The sequence below is a fragment of the Esox lucius genome, chromosome 21 (assembly GCF_011004845.1).
Source record: "Esox lucius isolate fEsoLuc1 chromosome 21, fEsoLuc1.pri, whole genome shotgun sequence".
Lineage (NCBI taxonomy): Eukaryota > Metazoa > Chordata > Actinopteri > Esociformes > Esocidae > Esox > Esox lucius.
In genome coordinates this window covers 32,092,918-32,110,369 of record NC_047589.1, presented here as the reverse complement: position 1 = coordinate 32,110,369, position 17,452 = coordinate 32,092,918, and the positions used below count along the sequence as shown (strand labels likewise).

Below are 17,452 nucleotides of genomic sequence, written 5' to 3'. Positions count from 1 at the left end.
TACAAAGATTTGATAAAGTTTCAGTCACTAAACTAAGAACAATGTATCTAACACTCCCTATACCTCCTAAAGTGAAAGAAACACATTTCAAGGTAATGAAAAACATTTACCCCTCTAAAGAATTACTGAGACTTCGCTTTGGTATAGATGTTAATGTACATTCTGTGAGAATGATGTCGAAACTACGGACCATGTGTTTTTCTCATGTAATCTGATACAGACATTTTGGTGTGATATACATAAATGGATTAAGCAACAGATATCTTCATTCCCAACCACTATTTCCTGTGACGACATAACATTCAGATTATTGTTGCAAAATAAGGGTGATGAGCTCTGTTCTAATACAATTGTATGTCTAGCAAAATGTTTTATTCATAAATGTAGAACTGTGAAATCATCTCCCAAATTTATAGTTTTTTAAAATGAATTTAAACTGTATATGAAGTCCTTAAAAACTCTGAAAGGTCCTAAAGCACAAAACATATATGATACCCTAAAACACTTCCCAACGGAGGTAAATAGTTGAACAATGAATGTATTCTCCCCTTGTGTTATGGTATTATTATTATTATTATTTATTTATATATATATATATATATATATATATATATATATATTTTATTATTATTATTATTATTTATTTATATATATATATATATATATATTATTTTTTTATTATTATTATTATTTTATTTCTATGTTATTTTTTTCTATGTCTCACTTGCCTTTTATAAACCATCTCTATTTTTGTTACTAAGACAACTATATATTTACGGTTTGTATTAAGAGCTGTTCCCTATGGCTATATCGTCTCTGTATCCTATTCTGAAGAACCGAATCTATGCAGCCATGTTTGTTTGTGAATTTTGATATTTTCAATAACAAAAAAAAATAACAAAAAAAAAGACTGTGCTCACCGCATAGAAAACCGGCGACCAATACATTTCCATCCGCGACATTGTTTGAAAAGTAAGCAAATTTGCATGAAAACCGCGGATATGGCAACACTGCTTCAAATCATCCAATAGGACGCGGTAAAGTGTATAAATACGTTTTGAATACACTTCCGGATATACCGAATAAGTGTTTGAAGTTGCGCGCGGGTAAACGAGTCAACTACGAATTTGTTTTGCTAACATTAGCTACTGTGTTAAAATAAATGTAGTTTGCCCCCCCCCTAACAAACTCGAACTAATAATACGTGTCCACGAAGCTAGCTAGTTAGCATGTACTTTGTACTGTAGCAGGCTGAAGATGAACCACGAAAGCATATTGGTACGTAGATGGCTATTTTCGTTTCAAGTAGCTAGTAAGGAAGGTACTACGTACTGTACGTGTAGCTTATGCTAGCAAACTACGACAGATAGCGACACAGTACACAGTATCTAAATTCTAGTGTACATTTTGTTAAGTTAGAAAGATAATTAACATTCAGGCACGTCGTTTTGGTTAAAATTACTGTATATTCGAAAGCTAAGTGTCAACACGGTTGCAGCTAACATTAATATATTTTACCACAGACGACAACTAATATTAAGAGGCTCCCTTACCTCGTAAATAAGGATCGGTAAGTCTGTCACACTGTCAATATCCGCTGCAGTAGTTATTTACATCAAACAGGTATTGTTAACCGGTAGTCGATATTGTAGCTAACGAGCTAGTTAGCTACCTGACAACATTGTTCTATGCTGATAGCGTTCTTCTGTTCCGTTAGCCCATCATCAATGCTAAAATGGAAAGCTAAGTTGGACATGTGTGACTCCAGTACTTGGGTCAACGACTTGGGTAAGGAATGTTTATTATGACCTCTATTCTGTAATGTATTTGTCTTTCATATCCGCTAGGAATAATATTTATAATTATAGTTATATAGTACATTTCACAGGTCCATACACTGTCCATCTGTGGAACTACAATACACCCTGTTAGACAGTGTTGTCAACCTTGACTTCCGTCTGTTTTCCTGAAACAATCGCACTTTACAGTAAAATAGAGAGATGGTTATGTGGACGCCAACGATAAGCTTAAAACGCGATGTAACAATTTTTAAGAAAATTATAGCTGTGATGCGTTCCTTATGTTTCCAAAATTCTCTGTTCGCTGAAGACCCCTTGCCAAGTAGATGCTCTCGTCAGTAAGGTTTGCGTTAGTAGGCAGTGAAGGTAGTTGTATCATAGACATCTTCCTTGTCTCTGGACCAGGGTTGAGAGAAAAGGAATTGAAGGAAGTCAGTTACGTAGGATGTGCAACTTTCCTTTGGACAGTTTGATACATATCTAGATACATTGTCTCCAATGCAATACAGGGATATTTGTTTTGGTTTGATCTGATTTGGTTCCATGCACTAACATTAAAATGTATGGATATATAATTTGTATTTGTTTGGGCACATGGATATGTTATCTTCACTAACACTATTGACAGGTGAAGGTAAACTAATTTACTAAATGACACTGAAAGATTGTAATTTGAAGTGGGTTACTTTGACCCTCCTGCAGGTTCTGATGCTGCCCTTTTTGGCTGAAATAACTTCACATAGCTGTTTCTTGTGAAGTCTTGTGGTGGGATTTTAGATATTGATCGATTAATAACACAAGGACACCTTCATTTACAAAGTATAGCCGCGTCATTTAATAAGTTTTAACATGCTACATGCAAGGAGTCTCTCCCAAATTACCTGAACCCTCCTGCTTATATAGAATCGTATATAGAATCATTGTAAATTTTACCTGAGAAGGTTGTGACTATTAGTCTATTTGTTTTTTTTACTTTCTTAGGCCCAAATAGGGGCTTTAGAGAATGAGGTGCTGATTCTTCCAATACAGTGTAAATGATACAACACAGGGTGTAACATATCCATGTAAATTTTAGGAGGAGATGAGGTCCTGGTCCACACCTGCGGATTACCTGGTTTAGGTGGCCCGTTACTTCTGACCTAGTCTAAAATCAAATAGACTCTGGATTTAGCCCCAAGAAATGTATTATTCATTCCAATTGGACTCTTAATATCTCACCCGGCACAGCCAGAAGAGGACTGGTCACCCCTCTGAGCCTGGGTCCTCTCTAGGTTTCGTCCTAAAATTCGTCCTTCTTAGGGAGTTTTTCCTAGCCATTGAAATTCAACACTACTGTTGTTTGCTCCTTAGGGTTTAAGGCCGGGTGTCTCTGTAAAGCACTTTGTGACAACTGCTGTTGTAAAAAGTGCTTTATAAATACATGTGATTGATTGATTGTAACACAAGGTCGGGATGAATATCTTTTGGGGATATTGAGGGGAGCAGGCACAGAAAGGGAGTTGCCGAGTTACATGACAATGGAGACAGTAGAAACAATGGACCTCTAACACCTTGGCCTGATTATCACATTATACAAGAGAGGTTTCTGTGCAAGACATTTAACATACACCCATAACATCCATTATAATCCAACCAATCCTGCAGCCCTAGTCCAGATACGTAAAATATTTAATAAAAAGGTTTTCCTTTTTAAGCCAGGTATTCATTAATGTCTTTCAGTGAGTATGTAATTGTAGGGATGCATCTAAAAACTGTTTTCATAATTGATAAATCTGTCTTATTATTGTGATTAAGAAATAGCTTTTTTTAAACCTGGCAACTTGCTACTTACCTTAAATATGTATTGGACAATCCGACTGAAAGGGATGTCTAATCCTGAACCCACCTTGTCCTTACTACCTTACCGAGCCCCTCATTCTGTGGTGAGTGAACTGTGAGTTCATGCTGTAGCTCTTGGATACACACTGTAGTAGTGAAGGGAGACGAGATCCCCCTGGGCTCTTGGATACACACTGTAGTAGTGAAGGGAGACGAGATCCCCCTGGGCTCTTGGATACACACTGTAGTAGTGAAGGGAGACGAGATCCCCCTGGGCTCTTTGTGCTGCTCCCATTTCTGTTTTTGACAGGTTTTAATTGGTTGATGTTATTGTTGTGGTAAAATAATTATCATCACATTTTCTTGCACATACAATGATTTACTAGCGGAGGCTTGCCTTCACGTCTGACTAACACTGCTTTTGTCCCCAGTAACTAATGTGACTATGTTCTGCAGATGCTCCCTCTGATTTGGAGGAGCCACCTGCGCTGTTAGCCTCTTCGTCCTTCACTCCTTTAGAGGAGGGTAAAGTAAGTACAACCAGCAGTGGATTCAAGAATATGCAACTGTCACCAGCTCCAAAACACTACTGAATGCAATGATATGCCAGAATGTACACGCTGATACTCTGTTTTTGATAGCAGAAGCCCTCAGGAAAGGACATGCAGCCAGAGAGAAGAGCACAGAGCTCTATTCTAGATAATGGTAAGAGATTACAACTGACGACTGACACCCAGTGACTGAAGTGACTACTGACAAATGATACCCGGTGACTACTGACACATGATTCCCTGGTGACTGAGGTGACTACTGACACATGATTCCCTGGTAACTGAGGTGACTACTGACACATGATTCCTAGTGTCTGAGGTGACTACTGACACATGATTCCCTGGTGACTGAGGTGACTATTGACACATGATTCCTAGTGACTGAGGTGACACATGATTCCCTGGTGACTGAGGTGACTACTGACACATGATTCCTGGTGTCTGAGGTGACTACTGACACATGATTCCCTGGTGACTGAGGTGACTACTGACACATGATTCCTGGTGTCTGAGGTGACTACTGACACATGATTCCCTGGTGACTGAGGTGACTACTGACACATGATTCCTGGTGACTGAGGTGACTACTGACACATGATTCCTAGTGTCTGAGGTGACTACTGACACATGATTCCCTGGTGACTGAGGTGACTACTGACACATGATTCCTAGTGACTGAGGTGACCACTGACACATGATTCCCTGGTGACCGAGGTGACTACTGACACATGATTCCCTGGTGACCGAGGTGACTACTGACACATGATTCCCTGGTGACCGAGGTGACTACTGACACATGATTCCCTGGTGACTGAGGTGACTACTGACACATGATTCCCTGGTGACTGAGGTGACTACTGACACATGATTCCTGGTGACTGAGGTGACTACTGACACATGATTCCTAGTGACTGAGGTGACCACTGACACATGATTCCCTGGTGACCGAGGTGACTACTGACACATGATTCCCTGGTGACTGAGGTGACTACTGACACATGATTCCCTGGTGACTGAGGTGACTACTGACACATGATTCCCTGGTGACTGAGGTGACTACTGACACATGATTCCCTGGTGACTGAGGTGACTACTGACACATGATTCCCTGGTGACTGAGGTGACTACTGACACATGATTCCCTGGTGACTGAGGTGACTACTGACACATGATTCCCTGGTGACTGAGGTGACTACTGACACATGATTCCCTGGTGACTGAGGTGACTACTGACTGGTGCTGTTTCTGCGATGCCTCTTGCCCACCACTTTACCTCTATTACTTCAGAGAAAATTAAAGGACATGTTGTCTGTAGAAATGCCTAGTCTTGAATGTTGCCCTCTGCTGTGTTCTCCATGGTAGAGATGGAGCTCTTTTTTAAAGAGCACTGTCCATCAAGAGCACTGCCCATCAAGACCTCCAGCCCCATACATTCGGCCCAGCAGGATGGAGACAGAACAATCTCTCCACTGCTCTCTGAAGATGAAGACCAAAACCCTGTACAGCAGCCTTTCTCCACCCTGAAGAGACAGGCAGCAGATTGGTAAGATGCATCCTAACCTCATACTGTTATGTAAAGCCTGACCAGGATAGTTGTCAGTAGAATGTTTAACCAGCCATGGGGCATATTTTGGCTGGTAGAGTTTGTCTATCTGCCTCAGTGACTGGTGAACCAAGTTTTACTCCCTGGACAGTAGGTTATTTTGTAGTCTGGTTGTTGACAATAGGTAATAGGTAGGTAATATTGAATTGAGAGTTTAATGTATAGTTTGTCAGTAGCTCCTTCTGAGTCCCTGGTGTTCCCCCTCTCTCCTTCTAAACCTCCCTGGTGTTCCCCCTCTCTCCTTCTAAACCTCCCTGGTGTTCCCCCTCTCTCCTTCTAAACCTCCCTGGTGTTCCCCCTCTCTCCTTCTAAACCTCCCTGGTGTTCCCCCTCTCTCCTTCTAAACCTCCCTGGTGTTCCCCCTCTCTCCTTCTAAACCTCCCTGGTGTTCCCCCTCTCTCCTTCTAAACCTCCCCGGTGTTCCCCCTCTCATCAGACTGATTCAGGAATCATTAGTTATTGGTTCAATTCAATTTAAACCCTGCTTAGAGCAGACCTGTGTTTTCTGTTTCTGCTAATGGTGTTGTAAGAAAGTTGACTCGGTTTCTCTACAGCACAAATGTGGAGTCAGAAGAACCTTCCCAAAGAAACCTTTCTCTGGCAGTGGAACCGAAAGAACCAATTTCAGCCAAGATTGTGTTCCAGACATCTGAGAGGATGACCATTGTCCAGCAGCCTGCAACGAAGGCTGCTGCGTTCCAGCCGCCGGAGACCGCAAAGGAAAACCAGGAAGGAAAAGTCACATCATCCTTTCTGCAGAGGCTGAGAAAAGCTGGTCAATCCAAGCCTACAGGGTGAGTTCACATCTACTGTCTCTAACTGAATTACTCTGATTCCTCACTGATATTTACTTTATACACAACTGTGACCTGATGCCTCTTTCCACTGGTGCCAAACACTGGTGTTTTAGCCCAAAGTCCAGACTGTTCTGTTTCCATTGACACAGGGCGATGTCCGCAGACCGTTGTCGTGTAGCCCTACGCTCACTTGGTGCCATGCCCCGGGCTTAAGAACTTAGGGTGGGGTTTTCGGGATGACGTGTTACGTGCTGTGACAATGCAACATGTTGTCCTGTTTGAATAGTAATGTGTATCGTTTGCTTATTCTTACGCTTCTCTGGATGTTTTCATCTTACAAACAGATCCGTGCTAAAATAAATAAAATAAAGCAACAGTTACAGGGAATCGACCAAAGGTGATACGATGCCATCGACTCAATGGAAGTATGGAGACTTCATATTGTAATCACAAGCATGGTGTTTTTATTTTACTACCAGAATGTGGCATTTTATTTTTTGTAACCTGAAAGCCAAATCTTGTTGATAGTTTACTCTTCCCTCCCCATCTGAGCCCCTCAAGTCCTTGGTACCAAATGTATAGTGGAAACGGGGATGTTTAGAGCCGACATGAACATAAATCACTGGTGTATCCTTGGTACCGGGGTAAAGCCCCAGTGGAAATGAGGCATTACTGGCCGATATGGTTTTTAGTTTTCAGAACATTAACGCATATTTCTGTTCTGCCCTAGGAAAGGGTAAGAGGTCAGAGGTTATCATTAATACTGTTTTTGTTCTCCATTAGAAAAGTGTTAATGCCGTTTCCAGTCAGAGAAGCTCCTGCCATCGAGCTGGACGATGACTTCCTGATCTTGGAAGATGAGGCTCCATCAAGGTTTCGCTTCCGCAGGAAGCCTGACCCCAACAAGACCACAGCCAGACCACAACCGAAGCAGGAGGACCAATCACAGGGTAAAGAGAATACGAAAAACCAGAAAAAGTCAGATACCGCTGGAGAGGAACTAGTTTCTATGGAGGAAGACCAGAGAAAGGTGGAAGAGGAAGCTGCCGACTCCCACCAGGAGGAAGCATTGCCAGACAGTCAGGAATCAGAGAAGAGAAGGAGGTGTAAGCCTGGCCCTTGGTGGCTAACCAGCGTTGTCAACACACCGGACACAGAGACTGACAACACGCACACAAGCAACAACCCAACAACGAAGCCTACCAGACTGAAGCCTACCAAAAGGAGGAGCCGACCTCGGAGGCTGACCATACACGAGGAGCCTGAGAGTCCTGGAAGTGAAAAAGAGGCAGAAGAGGAGGTGGTGGTGGAGATGAAGGGGGGGCTCCGTGTAATTCCCAGCCCTCTCAGACAGCTCCAACTAACTGCAAGTAAGACTTCATACTTTTGCTTAGTCATTACCTGAAATTTAATTTCTTCTTTTATTTGTTTAAACAACTTAATGATCCGGCACCAGTTCAGTTGCTTGAGTTCCATTTAGTTGCGTTTTATGTTTTACTGTGAGCTTAACGTGACGTTTCTCAGGAGAGAAAACATATATTCATCTGTTGGTTGCGAACCACACTACATTTGTTTAACATTCCATGTAGTATTGTAATGAATAGCCAAATTTCCTAAATGTAAAGAGTGCATAACTAACTAGTCATCAGTGAAAATCTCTGGTTAGTTATGAACTAAATTATTGTTAGTTATTTTCATTTCCCTTAACTAGTAGTAGCACAACTGATTACTATTTTGTAATCCATATACCACATAATGTCTTGATGGACCAGAAATGATCGAAGGATATTCATCCACGACCTTCACATATCAAGAATAAATGGAAGGACCCTTTTTCAAAGTAAACCCACTTTATTCTCTTTGTGCAAAATATATTGGACAGATTCATTAATAGGGTTAGGGTTAACCTAACAAAATGACGTTAAAAACGGTCAATAGAAATCCACATCACCAACCGATTGTGGGCTGGATTCCAACTCGCACTGAAAATCCAAGTAAACAAATGAAATGACATGCTTATCCAATTTGTGTGAATTTCATCACGGCAACTCATAATGTGACTCAGTAGGGTATGTGGCCCCCACTGTGATGATTGTGTTCCCTTAATTTTTTTGAGGGTAGTGTATTTTGACATAAAATCCTCAGATGTTGAGATGAAAATAAATGCAGTTTATGCAATTTGAAACCAATAACATAACAAAGAAAACATGTAACATCTTAAGTTGTGGGGGGCATTGCAGAAGTTTTTTCCCCCTTTGGTGTTCTGCATCTTTGCATATCTTTGACACCACATTTTATCAGATTTCTAACCTAATATTAGATGGAAGGGGCCCTGAGTGAATGTTTATATTTATTAATCAAAGACAGTTGTGCCTTAAAGCTCATTAATGGTTACACCACCTTTAGCAGCAAAGGGTGAAACAAAAGCTTCCTTTAGTTGTTGTAATTGAGTATTCTGTCTCTGTGCCGTGGATAATGTTTTTAGTTTTTGTGCATGAGACGCCCAATTCAGGTCCTGCCACAGCATCACAGTGAGCCTTAGGTTTGAACTCGGCCATTCAAAATGTTACATTTCTTGTTCTTTAGCTATTTTGATGTAGACTTTCTTTTCGGATTATAGTCTTGCTGCATGACTGAGTTGCCCTTGATCTCACAAATGGAAGGCGTATTATTCTCTTGTGCAATACCAAGCAGAATTCATGGTCCCTTCAATAATAGCAAGGAATGCTGGTCCTGATGCAGCAGAGGATCCCCACACCACAACGCTGCCGTCGCCATGCTTGGCTGTTGGAATGAGGTTCTAACTGGAATGCAGTTTATGGTTATTCTGAACAGTCCTTTCTGCCTTGCTACTCGACCGTGACTACCAGTTTAGCCCAGTGTCTTTCTGATGAATGAACACTGGCCTTACCTGAGGTGAGGCCTGCAGATCCCTGCATGTTCTTCCTGGACTGTTTATGCACTGCCAGTCATTGGAAAATTCACTACAGTCCCAAACTTTCTCAGTTTGGACAATTTGGCTGTGATTGTGTTTCCATGGATTCCCAGATCTCTTGAAATGGCATTATAATCCTTTCCAGACTGATAGGCATCATCAGCATTTTACAAAAGTCTTCAGTTATTTAGCCAAAGTTAGAAATGCATATATTGGGCAGGGCTGGCCCACATTAGGCCTGGATGTTGACCAAAGCACTCTAACATCTCACCCTAACTATAGTGTCTAGTGTTAACAAGCAGCTGGTTTCTTTAGTTATGGATTCTTTTAAAGAGCCATAATATTTTATCTTGTTAATATTGCGATCAGCTTCCTAGTGGCCTATAGTTACAGGATGGCCAAAGCTAGTTGGAGGAGGCAAAGATGGTCAACAAATAAGTAGTAGAGTGACACATTGGATTTACATATCCTTCTGCTTTGATTTATAATCAGCACAAATGCATTTTGATTATAGTAGCTTGCTACAATGATGATTGCTTTGATCGTTTCTTTATCAGTAGCCTGTTATGTGCTAACCCTAAAGGTTGTGCATCTAATTATCGCAGTGGCCAATGGTTACTTGAGCTGCCAATCTCTCAATCCCTGCCTTGTTTTTGCACTTTCATAATGACTTGACTCATGATCGTCTAAGAAGATTTTTAGGTCAAGACCATAGTGTGTTTTCTTAGATGGGATAAGGCAGGTAGCAAACAACAGCATTGTTAGCTTTTTTAGCCTTTGTTTTGAGTTTATGCAATTATGAGTTGGACTACACTTGCAGATCACCTAATCACTCTCATAGGACAATCATAGGACATGGTTGTCAAAGAAATATTTTAAATATGATGTAGTGGCTGTTGGTATTTTTCATTACATTTTGTTGCAAAAATTATTTCATAGAAAAATACTGAATATGTGAGCACTGGTTGCATTTTTGTTCTCCGCTTGTTGGGAAAACATTTTGAATCAAAGAACATTAGCTGTGAAATTGCTAATTATTTTCCAGCTTGATGGTCAAATTAGTGTATCTGCTGGAAATGATTTTTTTCCAAATGAGGGCCTCTAAAATCTTCTAATTCTGCATCATATCAAACCAACCTCACCCATCGCCATTTTCCTCTGCCACACCTTACACCTGATTCATAAAATAGAAATGTTATTATAATATTTTAATCAAATGTATCCCATGAATTGTAAAGACTAACCTTATTCAGGCCCATAACTTTAATTGAAAAGAATAACCATATTTAGGACCTTGCTGTTTTGGCCTCCTGGCCCATCAAGCCTGTGAGGAAGTTATTCGGTCTGTCTCCTGAAGAAGATATCTTTTACTTAACATTCGGTAAAACAGAAGATATCTGTTTTACCGAATGTTTCCATATGGTAAGTTAACAGTATTGTGTTAGCAAATGTTTCCATATGGTAAGTTATGCGAATCTGGTAACATGGCTGAACATAGTGTAAATGCACTCACAGTAATGTGTTAAGAGTACAAATATTTTATGGTACTGAGAATCTTATATTTTAAACAACCACCAGAGAAGAAGACTGCTGTAAACCAGGAAGGTAAATTAACATCATCCTTCCTGCAATCCAAGCCTACAGGGTGAGTTCACATCTGCTGTCTCTAACTGAATTACTCTGATTACTCACTGATCGTTACATTATCCACAACTGTGGCCTTACTGGCCGAAATGTTTTTAGTATTTTTAGTAACATTAATGCCATGTTTCTGTTCTGCCCTAGGAAAGGTTTAGAGGTCAAAGATGACCATTAATGCTGTTTTTTGTTCTACATTAGGAAAGTGTTAATGCTTCGTTTCTGTTCAGCCCTAGAAAAGCGTTGGTGTTTCCAGTCAAAAAAGCTCCTACCATTGAGCTGGACGATGAATTTCTGTTCTTGGAAGATGAGGCTCCTTCAAGGTTTTGCTTCCACAGGAAGCCCGACCCCAACAAGACCACAGCCAGACCACAACCGAAGCAGGAGGACCAGTCACAGAGCAGTTACCAGGTTTCAGCCAGAACCCTTGCTAATGCTAGCCAGTCGGAGAAGGCTGCAGTCAAGCAGACAACAGAAGGGGAGGGGATAGACAGACCCTCAACAGTGGAACACAACAGTAACCTGAAGAAAGGACAAAATGTTAACAAATGCTCCTCAGAGCCGGATGGTCAGGCATCAGAGAAGAGGAAGAGGTGTAAGCCTGGCCCTTGGTGGCTAACCAGCGTTGTCAACACACCGGACACAGAGACTGACAACACGCACACAAGCAACAACCCAACAACGAAGCCTACCAGACTGAAGCCTACCAAAAGGAGGAGCCGACCTCAAAGGCTGACCATACAGGAGGAGCCTGAGAGGTCTAGAAGTGAAAAAGAGGAAGAGGAGGTGGTGGTGGATGCGCAGGGGGGGCTCCATATAATTCCCAGCCCTTTAAGACTGCTCCCACAAACTGCAAGTAAGACTTCACAGTATACCTACAGTGGGTATAGAAAGTCACCACCCCCTTTCAAAATGTTCACCTTTTGTTCCCTTACAGCCTGAAATGACTTTTTCCAGCTATATTTAAACAGTAACCCACAATATCAAAGTGAAAATACAATTCTGAACATTTATTCAAATTTAAACCGTAAAATACCCTTTTTGGATAAGTGAACATCCACAACTGGTGTTCATACTTGGTGGAACCATCTTTTTGCTTTGGGTCATTCACCGTCTTGTCCTTCAACCACTTTTTTTCTCTGGGTCATTATGTTGAAACGTGGGCCATTTTCAATATCATGGCAGGTTCTCCACATGAATTTGTTGGTATTTTGCACATTCCTTTTTCACTTCTGTCCTGTAAAGTGCCCTAGTCCCTGCTGAAGAGAAACACCCCCACACCTGGATACTGCCACCACCGTGCTTTCCTGTAGGCTTGGTGTTCTTTTGAAAAATAATGTATTGGATTTTTGTCCGACATATCGTTTTGTTAAATTTTGGTCTCATCTGAGCACCTTTTGCCATTTGGCCTTGGAATCTACAATGTACTTGTTGTCGAAGTTCAAACAAGACTTGATGTTGCCTTTTTTGAGGTGTTTTTTCTTGCCTCCCTCCCATGGAGGGCAGATTTGTGGAGTGATTGTGATATTGTCATCACAAGGACACCTTAACCTGTCTTTGAAGCTCTTTCAAAGTTGCCATTGGCTTCTTGACCTCTGATCAGTCTCCTCTTTGCCAGGCAATCCAGTGGAGGGACAGCCTGATCTATGCATGGTCTGGTTGGTGCCATACTCTTTCCACTTCTTAATAAGTGTCTTAACTTTGTTCCAATGGATGGACAAAGCCTTTGAAATCTTCAGATATATGAATCTCGACTTGTGCCTTTTCTCAACTTTCTCTTGTAGAATTTTTTTGAAAGCACCTTTCTGCCCATTGTGTACTCTTTGCGTTGAAATGCACCACTAAGCAGTAGAGTCCTCTTTTAGCTTCTTTTATTCTGTACTAATATTGCGCTACTTAACGGTTGAGTCCTATGAACAACTGCTTTTATTCCGAATTAATCAAAGTCATTAAAATGAATCACAGATGGAAACCTATTAGCTTGACTTCTGGAAGGTGGTTGGTTACACCTCAGCTAGTTTGGAATTATTAGGTTATTTATAACCTAATTAGTTATTTGACCATTTTAATAAATACAAAATATCGATCTATAAATTTCGATAGTTCTATATCTATATATCTATATATCTATATATCTAGATCTAGATTTGTTCCTTCCGTGTCTATATCTATAGATCTAGATCTAGATATATATATATTTCTATATCTATATATATCTATATATATTTCTATATCTATATATATTTCTATATATAGAATTATAGAATTTTTTTTATTTTTAAGATATTCTTTCTCTGTAATCAAGTTTAGTATTATGTTGTATACTCTGTCATCAGTTACTATAGCTCTAATGTCTGCTAATTTCTGTTGTGGTTGTTTCTGTTCAGGTGAGAAGGTGTTTGACTTTCTACCCCAGCACCTGTCCAACAACCCCAAAACCTGTAAGGTGGTGAGAAGGCAGGCCAAGCCTAGACCGACCAAGGCTATTCCTGGTAGGTCACAGGGAAGGCCTCAGAGCAACAACGCAACCTCCAGACACCGTCTTATTGGTCAGACGCGGAAGATGGACATCTCTTCTCCCAAGACGGTCAAGCAAACTCTGGCCACCTTCAGCAGCAGCTTTTCCTCATTCAGCGCAACAGCGCCCCCAGTGGACACAGTCAGAACGACGTCCCAGGTGGTTGGTCGGAAACTCGGTTTACCTTCTGAAGAGGAGTTGGCCAGTGATCCTGGTTCAGCTGAGGAGCCCTCCCAGGACCCAGCCCGTGACGGGAGCTCTGGCCCTCTGGATCTGAGTACCTATGCTGTCGACGTAGACCCTGCTGAACTGCCTGGTGGACGGCTATGGAAGAAAACCACCGGACACGGAAGGAACAAACTGTCAGACATGTAGGAACTGTTGCTTCATGGTGTTTAGGTTGAGTAGCTGAACATAGTCATACTGTCAGAAGATTTACTCTATTTTGTCAACAGGTCAAGAGCTTTTGAAAGCGGTCCGTCTTCCATGATTGAACTGGAGGATTATGAGAATGAAGATGTCTGTGAGTAAATAATTAATCTGAGTAAATTATGATGCGTATTTTAATGAGTTCTTGTGAGAATTCTGATTATTTTTCCTTCATCAGGAATTTGTGTAATGTCAATCTACAGCACAATGCTTACTCTTCATTTTCCCATTGTGGAGTATTTGTCTTTTTCATGCAGAATGCTTTTAATGGCCATTTCTTAAAGCCCATTGTAGAAAAGCAGGGAGCTGTTTAATTCTGTCAATAAGTTGGGAAGACACACATGGACATGTCATTGATCCAAATTCAGACCGTTGTGCCTGGAAAGGCATTAGCATATCAATCTATTCTGGTGACCCCTGAACTCTAACCTGGACATGTCTTCAACTCCAGGTCTCCCATCATCCCTGGTGAAGCCCCATCCATTTGTCCCTCCAGGCTCGGTGCTGCCATACCCGGAGGTTGTGGCCCAGCTGTGCCCCCCCCCTCTCAGAGTCATCACACTGCAGTTGCGGGACCGAGACCATCTCTCCAAGTGGCTCTCTCTGCTCTGGCCTGCCTCCAGGAAACGTATGTAGACAGACCCAAGCCTTAAAAGGCCATGTCATGGAAGATGCTCATGAAAGTGTTTCCGTAAACATTTGACTATAATGAGACGAGGGCATTGATACAGGGAAGGTCAAGGTCTTTGCAGAGGTCATTGTGAAAGCATGTTACCGATGATAATATTAGGCAAGGCAAACTTGAGTTTACTTATAGAACAAAATGGTCCCTCAGCATCTTGTTCTGTGTTGTCAGATGGTGGCCAGATTGGCCCGGATCATTTCCAGTGGTTCTCGTACCAAGACAGAGCTCTGGGCTGTAGGGTCGACCTACTGGCTGAAACCTATTCTTGTGGAACAGTTCTGTTGGGCTCCTACATGAAGAAACCCCTCTTGGTTGACCACTACGCTACCACTGTAAGTACCTCTGACCTCTATGACCTTCTGCTGGTTGACCACAAACCTACCTCTGATAACCTCTGACCTCTATGACCTAATTACTGAACACAACCTTACCTCTGATAACCTTAGACCTCTATGACCTAATTACTGAACACAAGCCTACCTCTAATAACCTCTGATAACCTCTATGACCTAATTACTGACCACAACCCTACCTCTGATAACTTCTAACACCTGATCTACCTACTTCCTATTCTACTGAGGAATCACTTGGTTGGAGGTTTGGAGATGTTGGCTGAAGATGAAGGAGGTTAGGTTGGGATGAGATCCTGGCAGGAAATGAGGTTAGGATGGGATGAGATCCTGGTTGGGGGTGAGGGTTAGGTGACAATGAGGAGTGTGATGGCAATTTCATTGATCAGAAGGAGGAAGTACAGAGACAAAATTATCTTGGCATAATTAAGTTTATTTGCAAATAGAGAGACGCATCAAACGCTTACAAACATAATCATCCGAGGAGTCTCTAACTTAATACATGAACAGTCCTCAGTACTTATAGGGACAGGCTGTCCTCCCTCACATGGGTAACCTTCTCAACTCTTGAGGACTCGCGTCTGGACATACAACAGAGACACTAAAGGGTTAGACAGATTTACCGCTTTACGAGTAACCCTCTAATCCGCTGGTGCCAGTCAAGGATGCCCCCCTAAACAAATACCAGATCCCTCTCTACCACATTCCTTTTCATATCCAAACATGTGGACTCAGTACCTTTTAACTAGTAACCCATTTATACATGTATGGGACCAAGTATACATCAGTTTCAGGAGGTAGAAGGAAGTCTGGGTAGGAAGGGATTTGAGGTTGGGAAGACGTGAGGGATTGTCAGATGGATTAGATTAGTTAGAAATGGCCAGGTGTAACTTGTTTGTGTTTCAGGTGTTTCATCTATTAACCAGCGGTCTGACGGTAACCATTGATGGTGTGGAGGTCCATTATGACCCAGGACACGCCTTCACGATTCCATGTGGTGAGCCCCTATCATCACATGTTCTGACACTTGGTGAACACACTAAATTTTTTTCATGTCTCAGTTGACATGGCCACTGGATTTCAGTGCTAGAAGCTACTGCTTAAACATTGGATTGTAGCTTCTGCAACCCTTAAATGACCCAGGTTGTCGGTCTGTCCAATAGGCCGTGCCTACAGCCTCCACAACCTCACCCAAGAGCCTGCAGCCTTGCACTTCACAAGGATGCTGACAGAGAGCGCAGAGTGACACCTTGACTAATGTCTGGGCTTCAAATGTGAAAATGAGAAACTTGTGAAACCAATTATTTGCATTATCAACTGTCTCTGATATTATTGCAAAAAAAAATTATAAGTTATTCAGTTGTAAATATGGACATTTAATGTAAGGACATTTGATGTGACCAATGAAACTTCAAGCCCAATAAAGCAAATTGCATTTCTACTACTGTTGCAGATATTGTTGCATAATATACGGCTACCATGATGCATTAGCTGCCCCCCCCCCCTCACGTGTCGCATATTCATAATATGCTTCTCTGATATTTGACATTAGGTGCTATTCATTTAAATGTATGTATATTTTTCATAATAGTTCATGTGAATGAAACAATGCATAGCCAGGCTGGCACACCTTGAACTCCTCATGCTCCTCGAACCATTCTGGAAAAATGTGCAGTGTGGCAGGGAGCATTATACTGCTGGAAGAGGCCCCTGCCATCAATGAATACCATTGCCATGAAGGGGTCTACCTGGTCTGCAACAATGCTCAGATAGGTTTCAAATTGATGTCCACATGAATGCCCAAACCCTTGTTTTACCAGTAGAAAGACATGATTGGCTGAGATAATGAAAGGGCTGCCAAGTCACCAGTTTCTGTCATAACACCCATACTTGTTTAGTGGAATTGCAACCCCGGGACAACTGCGATTGTGTTGCTACCGCTGTGAATCACATCGCTGCCCTGAATTTAGCTGATGTTATCAACAAATCTCAAGTTGTGAGATACTACTTTCTGGAGTCCAATGATTTAAAAGTTGAATCGGACGATGATGAGGAAATCCCAGACTTGGATACTGTTTAAAAAATCCAGGCAATATTTTTCAGAGCTGCTGTGACCCAGTTGTCTGGCTGTAACCATTTGGCTCTTGGTAAACTCACTGAGGTCATTACTCCTGCCCATTTCTCCAGCATCTAACACGACTAGAAAAACTGACAATTACAACTCCCTTCCTCAAAGGGAGAATGTGTTTTTAGTCATACTTGGTCAACTATAGAGAGTTGATGGTTTCTACAGGTCAATCAATCAAATATATCTTTAAAGCCCTTTTAT

General features: G+C 41.6%; 1 protein-coding gene across 3 annotated transcripts; it reads left to right on the top strand.

Moving 5' to 3' along the window:
• Nucleotides 1-1,056: 1,056 nt before the first annotated feature.
• Nucleotides 1,057-16,564, top strand: si:ch211-161h7.4. 3 transcript variants are annotated; one of them, XM_034289486.1, is made up of 16 exons: nucleotides 1,057-1,278; nucleotides 1,524-1,570; nucleotides 1,718-1,788; nucleotides 4,074-4,147; nucleotides 4,262-4,322; nucleotides 5,531-5,711; nucleotides 6,326-6,565; nucleotides 7,352-7,938; nucleotides 11,082-11,148; nucleotides 11,372-11,997; nucleotides 13,529-14,030; nucleotides 14,115-14,182; nucleotides 14,540-14,716; nucleotides 14,945-15,105; nucleotides 16,030-16,120; nucleotides 16,287-16,564. In XM_034289486.1, exons 1-16 carry the CDS (start codon nucleotides 1,258-1,260, stop codon nucleotides 16,367-16,369), a joined length of 3,057 nt encoding a protein of 1,018 aa, XP_034145377.1. In that variant the 5' UTR covers nucleotides 1,057-1,257; the 3' UTR covers nucleotides 16,370-16,564. The 3 variants fall into 3 exon arrangements, with proteins under 3 accessions (XP_034145377.1, XP_034145378.1, XP_034145376.1); XM_034289487.1 differs by having other exon boundaries at nucleotides 4,259-4,322; nucleotides 14,585-14,716; XM_034289485.1 differs by having other exon boundaries at nucleotides 4,259-4,322.
• The last annotated feature ends 888 nt before the right edge of the window (nucleotides 16,565-17,452 follow it).